Source organism: Strongylocentrotus purpuratus, unplaced genomic scaffold, assembly GCF_000002235.5.
Source record: "Strongylocentrotus purpuratus isolate Spur 01 unplaced genomic scaffold, Spur_5.0 spur5_scaffold_11, whole genome shotgun sequence".
Lineage (NCBI taxonomy): Eukaryota > Metazoa > Echinodermata > Echinoidea > Camarodonta > Strongylocentrotidae > Strongylocentrotus > Strongylocentrotus purpuratus.
The window spans coordinates 20,897,106-20,911,441 of NW_022145596.1; the positions used below are offsets into that span (position 1 = coordinate 20,897,106).

Sequence of the window (14,336 nt, forward strand, 5' to 3'; positions counted from 1 at the left end):
TACCATTAATAATGGTGTTTATTTTAGTATTCTATATACTGTGTTACATATATCATATAGTATTTGTATTTAGTATAAAACTTCATTCACTTTGACTTTTTCGTGGAACTGCTTTCCAGGATTCTTGATTATGTAACATACTTTATTTATTTATTTCTTTATTTTGTCTACGTTAGCAACGACACATGCAGCTCCGCCACTAGATATATTGTGTCATTCCTTTGATTGATTATCCTACCATTGTTATGCATCTTTGCTTTGGGAGAAGGAGAAGGAGAAGGAGAAGGAGAAGGAGAAGGAGAAGAAGGAGAAGGAGAAGGAGAAGGAGAAGAAGAAGAAGAAGAAGAAGAAGAAGAAGAAGAAGAAGAAGAAGAAGAAGAAATTACATACCGTGAGCTGAAGCTGGTTAGGTCCAGTCCGTTGAAATTCCGCAACAAGAAATCAAATTTGCAGACTTGGTAATTTTAACTTCTTTCCGCTTTATGTTAAAAGCAACTAAGAAAATCAGTTAACCGCCAATACTGAACTGCGAAAAATGAGTGTTTACCAAGGGAGTTGGAATGGTTTAGCCGACGAGTTGGTTCTGTTTTACGTGTATGAACAATGAAAATGACTCGATCGTACTCGCGCACACTGACAAAAATTATAGGCAATCCCCATATTGCTCTATAACGCAATGTTTGTTATTACCCGCACTCAATAGCGTACAGTACCGAAGTAGCTAGCCACATCATAATACTCGCTCGTCGTCAAGGTTCGTCAAGTTTACCAGTATACTGGAGCTAAACAACATAATATGAGGTTCACTGCGAAATCATTCAAGCAACGGACCGGAGCAGGGCAAATTCTGTATTTGGGGATTGAGCTGGTGTGATCAACACATATTATGTTTAGCACAGTATTGTTTGGAACCGGGGAACCAGCAACTTTGACAACTTCACCAGTATATTACACTTTGGTACTCTATACAGAGCATCAATAGAACGAGATAGCGATTTGTTGCAACTCGCCAAGTGTAGGACAAGAGAGAGAGAGAGAGAGAGAGAGAGAACCACAATACAATAACAAACAGAATATACTCCATTGCATCCAACAGTATCCTACATGTACATACATCTATTTCGTATTTTACTTTGTTATACTTGAATTCTGAATACTGAATTGTCATTGTTTCTCCTTTTTATACCAGGTCCAAGATGTAAAACAGATTTATTTCTGATCTTGTGTACCTGTATAAATAAATATGTATGAATATCATCATCATTATTTGTGGGCGATTCTGACAGACTGAGTGGATCTTTTTTTGTATAATACAAATGTTGCATCGTATTAGGGGGAGGGGCTGGATATGAATGCTCTTTGTAGGTGCACTCTATATTCAATTAGAATGGGGTCAGGCCTAGTGTGGAGACTTTTTTTTTTACCAAAACAAAGATTACAAAACTTTGCAACGCCAGAACAAATTGAACAGCACAGGGGCATAAGGGAATTTGAGTAAAGAATCAAACAAATTATTATTATTATTAATATCATATTATTATTTATTATCATTATCATCATCACTGTCATCGACATCATTACTATCATCATTCTCTTCACCATCATCTTCATCATCATTATTTGGGGGTGATTCTGGCTGACTCAGTGGATCTTTTTTTAAAGAGATTACAGTAAAGCATCAAACAAAGAACATTGGATAGTCCCTAGTCCGTTGGACCAGGCGCGCTGGAAGCAGTTTGGGATTGGGGGAGGGGGGGGGGGGCAAACATTCCAGGGGGCTCACCTTCCAGGGGCAGTGACGTAATGAGACAAAAACGTTCGGAAGGGGGGGGGGCAGACGAAAAATCTGCATCACCATCATTCTTACACGTTACATGCAGGTCCCGCGGAACGTTTTTTCAAAGAGGAGTATTAACGATCAGGTAGAGCGTAAATTGGCGTGGGGTCCAGGGCATGAGCCTCGTCAGGGGGTCAAGGGGCTGAGCCCCCAGAAGCTCAGGGTTTTTTAGGTATTTACTTACGGTTAAATGAGCATCCAGGGGCCCTATTTAAGGCCATTGACGTGTTTCAGGGAGGGGGAGAACCCACAGAAGCTCAGAGGTTTTAATATTTAACTACGGTCGGATGAGCATCCATGCAGGGGCCGCCTTAGGCCCCTTGGTGGGGTCCAGGGGGCATAACCCCCGGAAGCTTGGGGTTTTTAGATATTAATGACGGTCAGATGAGCATCATGGTGGCAGAGACCCCGGAAGCTCAGGCGTTTAAGGTATTTAATTACGGTCAGAAGAGCATCCAGGAGACCGCCTTTGGGCCCTTGGTGGGGTCCGGGGGACGGAGCCCCGTAAGCTCTGGGGTTTTAGGCATTTAATAACGGTCAGATGAGCCATTATTTATACCTTATTTGTGACATTGGCAGGTCACTTATTTTTTCTCTCCGTCTTTCCTTCTTTTTCTCTTTAACATACTTTTTCAAAAAGTGAGGGGGTGGGGGGGGGGGGGGCTGGGGGCTCGAGCCCAGCCACTTTGCAGACCATGACATAAATGCTTCTAAATAAGCGTATTTTTCGCCCGACTGTAATTTGGGAATTTCTTATTTTCCAACAAACGCATAAAAAGGTATGACTTACCAAAAAATGGAGAAACTAGATGGAATTTTGACTGCGCGCAGTCGAAAATGATGCCTCCGCCATAGAGCAATTTAAACAAGTTTGGAGTTTAAATCTCCAGTGGTTCTTGAGATATCATGATAACAATCTCAATGTATGGAATTTCATAAGTTGACCTCTGTGACCCTTGACCTTTGACCTACGTGCTCCAAAATCTAATCAGATTGTCTTCCTATGGTGATACACACTATCATTAAGTTTGAAGTTTAAATCTCCAGTGGTTCTTGGGATATTATGATATGGTGATACATACTATCATTAAGTTTGAAGTGAAAATTCTCCAGTGGTTCTTGAGATATCGCGATAACAATCTCAATGTATGGAATTTCATAAGTTGACCTCTGTGACCCTTGACCTTTGACCTACATGCTCCAAAATCTAATCAGATTGTCTTCCTATGGTGATACACATTATCATTAAGTTTGAAGTTTAAATCTCCAGTGGTTCTTGAGATATTATGATAACAATCTCAATGTATGGAATTTCATAAGTTGACCTCTGTGACCCTTGACCTTTGACCTACGTGCTCCAAAATCTAATCAGATCGTCTTCCTATGGTGATACATACTATCCTTAAGTTTGAAGTTTTTACATCTCCAGTGGTTCTTGAGATATCATGATAACAATCTCAATGTATGGAATTTCATAAGTTTACCTCTATGACCCTTGACCTTTGACCTACGTGCTCCAAAATGTAATCAGATTGTTTTCCTATAGTGATACACACTATCACTAAGTTTGAAGTTTAAATCTCCAGTGGTTCTTGAGATATCATGATAACAATCTCAATGTATGGAATTTCATAAGTTGACCTCTGTGACCCTTGACCTTTGACATACGTGCTCCAAAATCTAATCAGATCGTCTTCCTATGGTGATACATACTATCCTTAAGTTTGAAGTTTAAATCTCAAATGGTTCTTGAGATATCGCGCTAACAAACTCAATACAAGGAATTTCATAAGTTGACCTCTGTGACCTGTGACCTTTGACCTACGTACTCCAAAATCTAATCAGATCGTCTTCCTATGGTGATAAATACTATTCCCGAGTCTTAAGTTTAAATTTTAAATGGTTCTTGAGATATTGTGATAACGGTCAAACGGGACGGACGTACGGACGGACGTACGGACGGACGTACAGACGTACGGACGGACAACCCGAAAACATGATGCCTCCGGCACCACCTTCGGTGGCGGAGGCATAAAAATACCGGAAAATCATGTCATAACAGCAACATTTTTAAATCACTGGTATCGAATAATAAATACAACCCCCCATCAGTACGCCATGCCTTCTCACCCCTATAACAAACAAAAAACATTCTCGCACAATATGTCGACGATATGCGCGTATCGCTATTATAAAGACCTCCATTGATAAATACCGTATAGGTGGCATGCGCAATGTTTATGAAATTTAATTCCTGTGAACTTTACTTTTCTTTGAATGGAATTGTATATGTGATTTAATTCAGGTTTTTATAATTTGTATGTTCTTTTGGGTTAAGAATACAAACCATGTTTACTCCTTTACTGCTTTTTTTTTTTTTTGAGGGGGGGGGGGGCGTTTTTGGGGGCAAAATGCGTTTTGCCCCCCCTGGGGGGGGGGGGCAACTACCCCCTCCCACTTTCGGCGCCTATGCGTTGGACCATATCAGTGTTCCAATTGTGAAGCAGATATGTTACGTCAATGATTTTAAAAACAATAATTACTGTATCATAAACAATGTTATCATAGTAAAAAAATTGTGTTTTATTGTTCATTACTTTCTCAGAGTAATAATTTGTTGTTTAGTTTATTTACTAATCCATTTCACAACTGACATATAACATTAATTATACTATATCATACATGTGGTACATAGCGCTTATACAGATATACACAAATAATGAAATAAGATGTTACCCGTGAAGTTGAAATATATATTGTTCTTACCTAATTTCAATAATTGATTGTGGCAATACAATCTATTCTTGAAAGATATAATTGCAATCTTCCCAGAACTTTACCGATCAATCTAAAGAGTCATAAAGATCGATTTATAAGGTTCTGAGAAGATATGAACTTTATCTATCAAGAATAAATCATATTCTCACAATCATGTCATTAAAAGAGTTAGGCAAAAATTATTCCAACGTTCTGGCCAACAACGTACAATGATGAATCACGAGTGCATCATGCAATAGATTAAGGCCTGCTGCAGATGACGAGCCAAAACCACTGCTGTGTTTTATGATGGAAATTGTAAACGCTGCATCACATTTCTCTATCTTATATCACAAAACTCAGTGAATACACGCATGACCTCTTTTGCGGGCAGTTGCCATTCATTTACACTTTAAAAATAAATCCTGGAGCTTTTCTTTTTTGGGGGGCCTCACTTAACATCAGGGTTGGCTATTTCCCGGGATATACTGGGAAATATCAGGAAATATCTGGGAAATTGTATACTATGAAAAAGGAAAAATCGCAATGTGAATTGCTTTTTGGTGTTTAATAATAATTCTTGCTCAATAATCTCAACATCCTGAGATTTATCAAAGCCAATGCTTGGACCGCTACGTTGGTTTTGCATTTGTCGTAAGTTTGATCAAGATCATCCAAGATATATTTATATACCTGGTAGATTTTATATGCTAAGGTATCGGTACGTATATAGTCCTTCCATAGGAATGACCAACTTTTTTCACTTATGCCTAATAATACTTTTCCAGTCTCAATAAAGTGATCAAAGAATTTCACAGTGTACAAAGTTAAAGCCTTCCGTCTCTGATTGACGAGAGGCTGCAGCAGCTAGATCCAAAGCTTTTTTTAGTGGCACCTTGAAATTTATTGGCACATGCGCCCTACTCTTATGACACACACTATGTCAAAGTCCTGCAAGAACTCTCAAGATTGAAGGAAGCAGACTACACCAAAGAAGAAGAAGAAGAAGGAGGAGGAGGAGGATGAGGAGGAGAAGGAGGAGGAAGAGGAGGAGGAGGAGAGAAGAAGAAGAAGAAGAAGAAGAAGAAGAAGAAGAAGGAGAAGAAGAAGAAAGAGAAGAAGAAGAAGAAGAAGAAGAAGAAGAAGAAGAAGAAGAAGAAGAAGAAGAAAAAGAAGAAAAAGAAGAAAAAGAAAAAGAAGAAGGAGAAGAAGAAGAGGAAGAGGAAGAGGAGGAGGAAGAAGAAGAAGGACGGGGAGAAGATGAAGAAGAAGAAGAAGAAAAAGAAGAAGAAAAAGAAGAAAAAGAAAAAAAAGAAAAAGAAGAAGGAGAAGAAGAAGAGGAAGAGGAGGAAGAAGAAGAAGAAGAAAAAGAAGAAGAATTTCCTCCATGACACTTCTGTGGAGCAGCGCAAGTGTTGTTAACCTGTTGACTACCGGTTTTGAATTCTCTCATTCCCATTGGCTTTACTACATGGATCGACCTGTTCACATAGCCAGTGAGAAACTTCCATCGTTGTGAGGCCGGAATGCTTCAAGAAGAAATGCCAACATACCCCTCTCTTCTCAGAATATCACACTGTTTAACACACACAACAAAATCTGACATTGTTTCTGGAGTCCACTGGGGCATAGTTACATCACTTGGTTCGTAGTTGGTTCTCTCGGTTCGTACTGGACAGCCTCATGTAAAGAGGATTGGCTCTCGGGCAGTTGGAGGTCAGACAACACATGCAACAAAATCTCTTCTCTGACATTTTCCGTGACAGAGTCCAATGAGGCAGAGTCACATCACGAGGAGGTATCCCTAGAGCGGATTTGTCTTTGGCCTCCTTTCCTCTTCTTAAAAGACGCACTCCCCGGTGCTTCCCTTGAGCTCGCCTTGATACTCCCGACCACCTTCTCTTGTATTTTCAGTTTTTCTCTCGGTTCGTACTGTACAGCCTGGGGTACGTAGGAGCTCATGTAAAGTGGGTTGGCTTCAGGCAGTTGAAGGTCAGGCACTCTGAGTCATGGAAAGAATGGTTGATTTAATCATTTTTTCGTTTATTTGTGTACCCTATACATTGTTTGTTGTGATAACAATATATGAATATTTATTGTCGATGCATGTAGAAAATATGATACATACAAAGGAGCTGATGTAAAAAGGGCTGGAATCAAGTCTTAGTGGTCGCCTGTCTGAAGTGGCCATGTCTTTTGTCTACCTCAAGGTATAGAGTGTTGGATTCAGGCTGTTGAGGATCTAGGGCCCGTTCCTAGAAACCGTGATAAGTCTAACTTCTTGACTACCCCATTGAAACGTGTGTTATAGAATTAACACGCGTTTCAATGGGATAGTCAAGAAGTTAGACTTATGACGGTTTCTAGGAACGGGCCCCAGGTTCTCTGTGTCACTAACAAATTGTTTGCATATGTTTACTTATTGATTTCTGTATCACCATTGAGGATATATATTTGTATTACCATAAACAATAAATAAAGTGATGATCATTTGTACAAAAACAGAAATGAAAGGGAAATGACTTACTCCTCAGGTCCAGTGGAAACAGATGACCATCCACCATACGCATGATCAGTCGTTCTTTTGGTTCCTCTCGACTTGCTCTTTGCATCCTCCCCATCCTCACTGTCTTCATCGGAATCAGAATCTGTCTTCTCTCCAGCCTGGCAGATGAAAAGATGGGGTAATTATATTGGAAAGTATTTATTGAAAACAAATCTCATTCATAATAACAATAGTACATGATATTAATAATAGTAATAATAACATGTTCTTATAAACATAGAATATGTATAATTCAAAATATAGTGTAATAGTTAACTCGTCAGCAATACAAAAAAAGTTAACAAAATATCTGCCATTTCTTATTATGAAGATTGAGACGATTTTTCTTGAAAACAATTATACGTTCCATATTTTCTAAATGTTTGAGAGCTCGTTGAAAAGAAGGAAATAGTGGAATAACGTTTTGCATTTTACAAGTGAATATAAAATATTTTGCAAAAATAATAACTGTATTTGATGAAATAAAAATTATTGATTATAAGAGTACAAAAAAAATATTCTTCATCTGTGAACAAAACATTTCGTATGTTCTTTTCTTTTAACCATACAAATATAACATTCCAGAAAGATCGTATTTTTTCACAATTTAAAAGATGGGGTAATTACATTGAAAACACATTATATTGAGGACATTGGCACCATGAAAATAACCTTGTTTTCCTATCCTATCCTGGAGTCTTCTCCCAGCACAGAGGTTGATTGCACCATTCCCCCACACATCTCTGTTATCTGCCATTCTAGTGCACCCGTGCAGCATCATTCCACTCCAGAGGGTGTTCACAAAGATCCTAAGTTGAACTTAACTCTAAGTTGGACTTAAAGGCATCGTTTAACAATGTTAAATCTGAGATGCATGGCCCTACATGGTATCAGTGTCTGTGATATGGTGTAATATTGAAGCCCTAAAAGAAATTGCGCTTCAAAATGATCAAGAAGTGCCTCAAAAAGGTAAAAATCTTTGAGTGACCGGTTTTACCATACTTGTTTTCCCAATAGACTGTAGTGTTATGAAAACCATTTGGCAAACGGTTTTCAAAATTTGTAATTGAAATCATAAATATCTTTATAATCAGACAGGCGATCGGCTTGTAAAGGTCATGGGGTTCCTGACTGACCTAAAGGTATATAATTATCATTGTAGCATGAGCTAAATCCAGAATTTTGTATCAGAATCTGAGACAAAGTTACCGGATCCCTTTAAAATAAAATATATTCAAAAGCAAAAATTCAAGGATTTTACACTGTTTTATAAATTCCACATAAAAAACAAGAAATCTCCTTGATAATAGAAATTATGAATGATTCAAATCAACATTTTATGCCTTTTAAAATAACTTTTGCAAAATAGCAGCTTTCCATAATTGTTTAGTCCAACTTAGAGATAAGTTCAACTTAGAATCTTAGTGAAACACCCCCCCCCCCCCCCTGGTCTTTATGTTCTCCTCCCAGTTTGTTCTCAGCTTCCCTCTTGGTCTAGTACCATCTACTTTTACTTCTAACAAATTTGTTGAGAGACCCTGATGTCTCTCTTATTATTTTGTATCAGGGTTTTAAAAAATATAAAGATATATACATCAGGTATCTTGTTATTTTAGAGCTTTTTAGAATGAGTTTCTATTCATTATCAGTGCTACTGTCAACACTGATTTTCTCTGACCTTGTTTGGACAAAAGATAGCTATGCAGACGTAGTACATAATACCATTTTTCTTCTGTCAACGTGAGTGTTGATTCCAGGCCCGTTGATGATGGGAATAACTTTTTTGAATGGTTAACCTATGAGAGCATGAATACCTACCTTTCCTTTTGAAGAACTTTTGTCTTTTGATGAGGTGAAGTTTGCTGGTTTTTCCCACTGGGTCTCTGCATTGTAAGAACAGTTGACGGGGATTTGAAGAGAAACAAAGCGAGGTGATGAGAGGGTAGTTATGTGATGCAGAGAGAGACATATTGAGAGAGAGAGAGAGGGTGAGTATGACAACAGGAGAGTGAGAATGACAAAAAGAGAAAGAATTTGAACGAGAGAGAGAAAGAGAGAGAGAGGGTAAAAGGGGGGGGGGGGTGTGCAGGAGATGAAGAGACACAGAGAGAGAACAGAAGAGAGAGGGAGAGAGAGAAGAATGGAGTGAGGAAACAACAGAGAACATGTTAACATGTATGGATTTCACAAGCACGGCCAAGATGTCGTGGACGAGCCGCCATAGCATACTCCAATGTTCATCAACATTTGAATGGCCAGATGCCCCATTTTTGCAAGTTTCTTTCAGACTCATTCATTGTTAAATGGCTATGCTCACTCATGTATAAATGAGATGATTCCAATTGCATATCACCTTAAAGAGAATTAAGTCATGTTTATTTTGATATATGAAAGTTTATGTTATGAAAGCTTATATTCAATTGTTATTTGAAAATCTCAACTATAAATAATGTCCACTTTCTTTTTTTTTGTCTCTTTGGAAAAGCAGCCACAAGAAAACAAAGTGGGCTACATGTATACAGGCTTTACTAAACAGATTAACACCTACCTGCTGTCTTGGTGTTCCAGTAGTAAGTGTGTCCCTCTGGGCTAACTGCTTTCACCCATTCCTGCGTCTCAGTGCTGGGTGTGGCTGAAGACGAGGGTGTGGTCTCCTGGGTATCTGACGAGGGCATGGTCTCCGTGGTACCTGACATCCCCGCTGACGTCCCCCCTGACGGGCCTGGCTGGTATCTGCTCCCCTGTAGAGCTGTTGGGTCCCCTTTAATAAGGAAACATGTTTGAAATGTGGAGAGACCAATATATGAACCTTCAAAGATTTCACTACAGTTAAAATACATGTGTGCTAAGTAGTGTGCTTAGCAGAGTGGCTCACCATGCAGAGCATCTGATCTTGGACCTAAAGGTCGGTACCATTGTGGATATGTGTCAAGCAAGTGTATCGAAGCCCATCTTGCATGTACATCTTCGAACCCCACAAAAAACCCAAAACAGACTTGGGTTCTGCACAGGCTACATTCTGGCACAGGTGCATACAGGCACTATGAATTATAGTCGCAAATCTTTTTTTTTGTGAATTGAGAACATATTCGAACTTGCAATATCCCTTTGTTATTTTAATAATAATAATAATGAAATATTCATTTATGTAGTGCTCTCACACAATGGGTTCACAGTGCTTTACATGGTATAAAGGTGGGAAAATCGGTTAACAAATTATGTCTTGAAGTGCTTGAAGGTTGAGTTCTGGGAAGAGGTGACAAATAATTTGTGAGCGTTATCATTGTGCTATGCAAGTGCGGAAGAACATCAGATAAAACATGTTCCCTGAAAAACATGGTCTTTCAAATGCATTAATATTCTAAATATGGCATGTAACATCATCAAAATCAGGACGGATTTTTTCGCCACGTGTTCGTTTAATCTCATACATCTTTCTGTGTACAGTGCTTGTAACTTTACCTAGACTGCGCCAAATTTCTTAGCATTTTGATGATGCCAGAACCTTGCAATACACATAAATACTTATATGCTAGATGATCAATTCTTTTCTGATCGATTCCACAACGTTTCTTTCACAATGCAATCGCATGATCAGAACTCAACCTTCTCTTTAAAGGTGTCTAGTGTGGGTGATGTACGGATGTTCCGGGGCAGTTGATACCAGAGGCAGGGTGCATCTGATTAATTTAGCAGACCAACACCTCTTACATACACAGCAAAATATGTTTTGGTGATTAGAACACTTTAAACTTGCTTGCAAATGACTTTTTGAAGAAAAAAAAAATTATATTTTCATCTCGCAAAAGCTAAATCGAGCAGACTAAATGGGTGGTATTATCGAAAGTGGACTAACTTTAGTCCATGGTTTAATCCACCGACTAAGTATGGGATGCCAAGTGACTATATGAATATGTTTTTGAATAATTTAATCTGTGACTAAATTAAAAATAAAATGTAATAACATCATTAATAAACAACGATATAATTATGTTATCATGGTAATTTAGGGACATATCAAATTATTCAAAAATATATTCATATGGACACTTGGCATTCCATACTTAGTCCATGGACTAAACCATGGACTAAAGTTAGTCCGCTTTCGAGAATACCACCCAATGTGATGTAGTAGCACTGCTATAACTTACCTTCCTGTTGTTTTACTCTGTGTTCCACGAGAGCCACCTTGTACTCTGGCATCAGGTCAGGATTCGATTCAACGTCCTTCTTGAAAGCTTTCAAAGCATCCTGTTCAAAGAGTTGAAATAATCAAAATTCAGATACAGATATCCTGAATTACATGAATTCTAAATTTTCAATGAACAGCATATTATAAATATCATCTTTTTAAGCATTGAAATGTCATATGAAGTATGGACTGTCTTAATTGTGTCTCAAAGTATGTGTATCAGTCCTACATCTTATACAGAATATATCATATATATATATATATATATATATATATATATATATATATATGATGTAGGAGTACGACTAGATTCAGTCTACAACACCCTATAAATTAAAGATGCTTGTGACAGATACAGTTTTTCGTACTACTGCAAGTGCATTATTTTGCATAAACACATCCTTTTTCCACTGCGTTTTAAATTCGCCCATCTAAATTACGTCTTTCTCTACTGCAACAGTTTTTACATCTACAATGTACAATATACAAGCACTGCTTTTTATTCGGTTCCTCACATTCTACTTAATCTATCATATGAATTGAGAATCATTGAGACGTTCTCATAATATCAAATCAAATCAAATACTACATGACTTGTGTATATATATACCGGTATATATAATTTTTAATTTATATGTAGGCTATGTCTATATTTTTTTGTAAAATGTGGAACAAATAAAATTTGAAACTTGAACACTAAAAAAAAAAGAGGTATGTTTTGCAATGCTGTGACAAGGGGGGGGGGAGGGGCAAAGTGATGCTTTTCATTTACGTACCTCCTCCATCTGTTTGAGGTAGCCATCAAGTTTCTGGTTGGTTTCATATTGCTTCTGCCCTTTCTTCCGCAGTTCTGCAATCTTGACCTCCACATTCTCCTTGTGTCGCTTCCCTCTCTCATGAAACTCCTTACTCTGAAGTGAAATAAAGAAGATTATTACATTTTCATAGAATTTAACAAAAAATATGACAAGAGTAGAATAGACAAGGCAGCAGCAATATCCCCAAGAATGTGCTCCTCTTGGTCTTCAGCCTCCATTAGCACCAATATCAATGCAGATTCTCCAAATGCATTGTGCAAGCAGACATGGAAAGATTATGTCGCCATCTCAAGGCAACTTAACGTTTTCCATCAAAGATGTCTTAATACGAAGGCAAGCGTGAACACATTCCACATAAAAATGATACTAAATGCTTTAGGATAAAACACTCTTTCATATTAAGATGTATAATAATTTACTGTTCATAGATAACTTTTTTAAGCAATTTTCTAGGTGTAAACTTTATTTTTGACTCACGCTGTATACAGAAAAAGAGTGGGGAAGGCCAGTCATTAATTTTTCATTTTCCAGTATGGGTTTTGACCCTCCCTCCCTCCCCCCATACCCCCCTCTGGGACGTATACCATAATGCTTGATATAATTCTAGGATCATGCATTTTCAACTTACTTCGTCACTAGCCAGGCCCACTCACTTTTAAAGGTAGTCCCACCACCACAGACTTCAAAAACTTACCGATTTGTTATCTGCATACCAACACTTGCAAAAGTCACAAAACTTTCTTGGATTTGACTTCCAAAATTCAGTCCTAATAGATAAAAGGGAAGAATAAAGATGAATTAAACTAACAGACCATTAGATTACTTCACTTTTGGTTTCATAAAATTAAACAAATACGTTATCAGCTTTCAGCAACATGTCTTTTTAAACTAAACAGATGGCTTCTTCATAAGTCAGCATCTAATGAGCACCACAAAATCTGCCTTTCTTGTACGCCGCAATGGTACATGATAATTACAATAGCGTCTTTTTACAGTTGATAGCTTTTTTCATAAAGTCAGCATCAAATGAGCACCACAAAATCTGCCTGTTTTGTACACCGCAACGGTACAGCACTACAGGAGAATTAAGAAGATAGTGATAGTGCCGCACACAGAACAGGGAGACTAATTACTAGCTATTTTCTCCGGAATCCAGCTACAATACAAGTGTGCCCTCACTTTTTCTTAAATCTAGAGTCTAGACAAAAGTACAGTTTGATTTTGAAAAAAATGATGATTGGAAAGATGCTAGATGATAGATCTAATTTTCATGAAATCCTAGCCTAGATCTAGTCTAGATAAGACTAAGAGTAAGAGTATGAAAATAAAATTGAAAATCAGCCGGGCCTGGGTCAGCCAGGCACCACGCAACGCCCGTTTGGGATCGCCGGTGGTGGATCGGTGGGCGGAAAATAAATGTTATTAGAAAGTTTGTTTAAAAAATTTGGGCGATGATCGTGCGCACATCGCCATCAGTGGAACATGGGCCGATTACCACACATAGGTGCATTCTATCCTGGCTGTGTATTATTAATACCACTGTACAAAACTCAACTGATTTCACTCAATACCGGTACTTTAGTGACGATTGATGACACCTAAATAGCATTAAAATACATTTTTTAAACTTTTCGATGTATAATTAAAGAATTCAACTTGTGAGTCCACTGTCAAACTTGCCAATCAGCCGCATCAGCATGATTGTGTGCATCTGTGTTTTATGAGGGTATTGACCATTCACATATTTAAATGCTGCCTAGACTATAAGTATTAACACGCAGTGCAGTGCAAGAGCCTAGAGGTCAATACGCGCTACGCATTACTTTCTGGCCAGGCAGCCCTCTTGGTCACCGTAGGGCCGACCGGCGGAAGGCAAAACCAAGGCTTAGCTTAGAGAGTCTAGGCTAAGCTTAAGGAATATGAAAATATGCACACATCAAATTAAATGATACGGGACCGAAGTGAAAGCCTCCGGAAAAATAAAGGTACGTAAGTTTGTCTAAATGCTAAATTTCATATAAAAGATACTGAAGTTGTTTTTTTTATAAATATTGCTTGATGCAAGCTATAATCATTGAATTCATTCCAGATACTAAATAAGCATACAAATCAACAAACTTACATGGTTAGAATAGGGCCCTTGGAATAGAGACACAGCTTCGTTGTTTCGGTTGTTGTTGTTGTGTT

At 38.1% G+C, this 14,336-nt stretch overlaps 1 protein-coding gene across 1 annotated transcript; it reads right to left on the reverse strand.

Moving 5' to 3' along the window:
• Nucleotides 1-5,891: 5,891 nt before the first annotated feature.
• Nucleotides 5,892-14,278, reverse strand: LOC100888826 (WW domain-binding protein 4-like). The gene is made up of 8 exons (XM_030980880.1): nt 14,272-14,278; nt 12,844-12,916; nt 12,108-12,242; nt 11,291-11,390; nt 9,688-9,900; nt 8,958-9,022; nt 7,122-7,258; nt 5,892-6,596 (listed from the first exon to the last, which is right to left on the reverse strand). Coding segments are annotated over exons 1-8 (939 nt in total). The 5' UTR covers nt 14,274-14,278; the 3' UTR covers nt 5,892-6,382.
• Nucleotides 14,279-14,336: the final 58 nt, after the last annotated feature.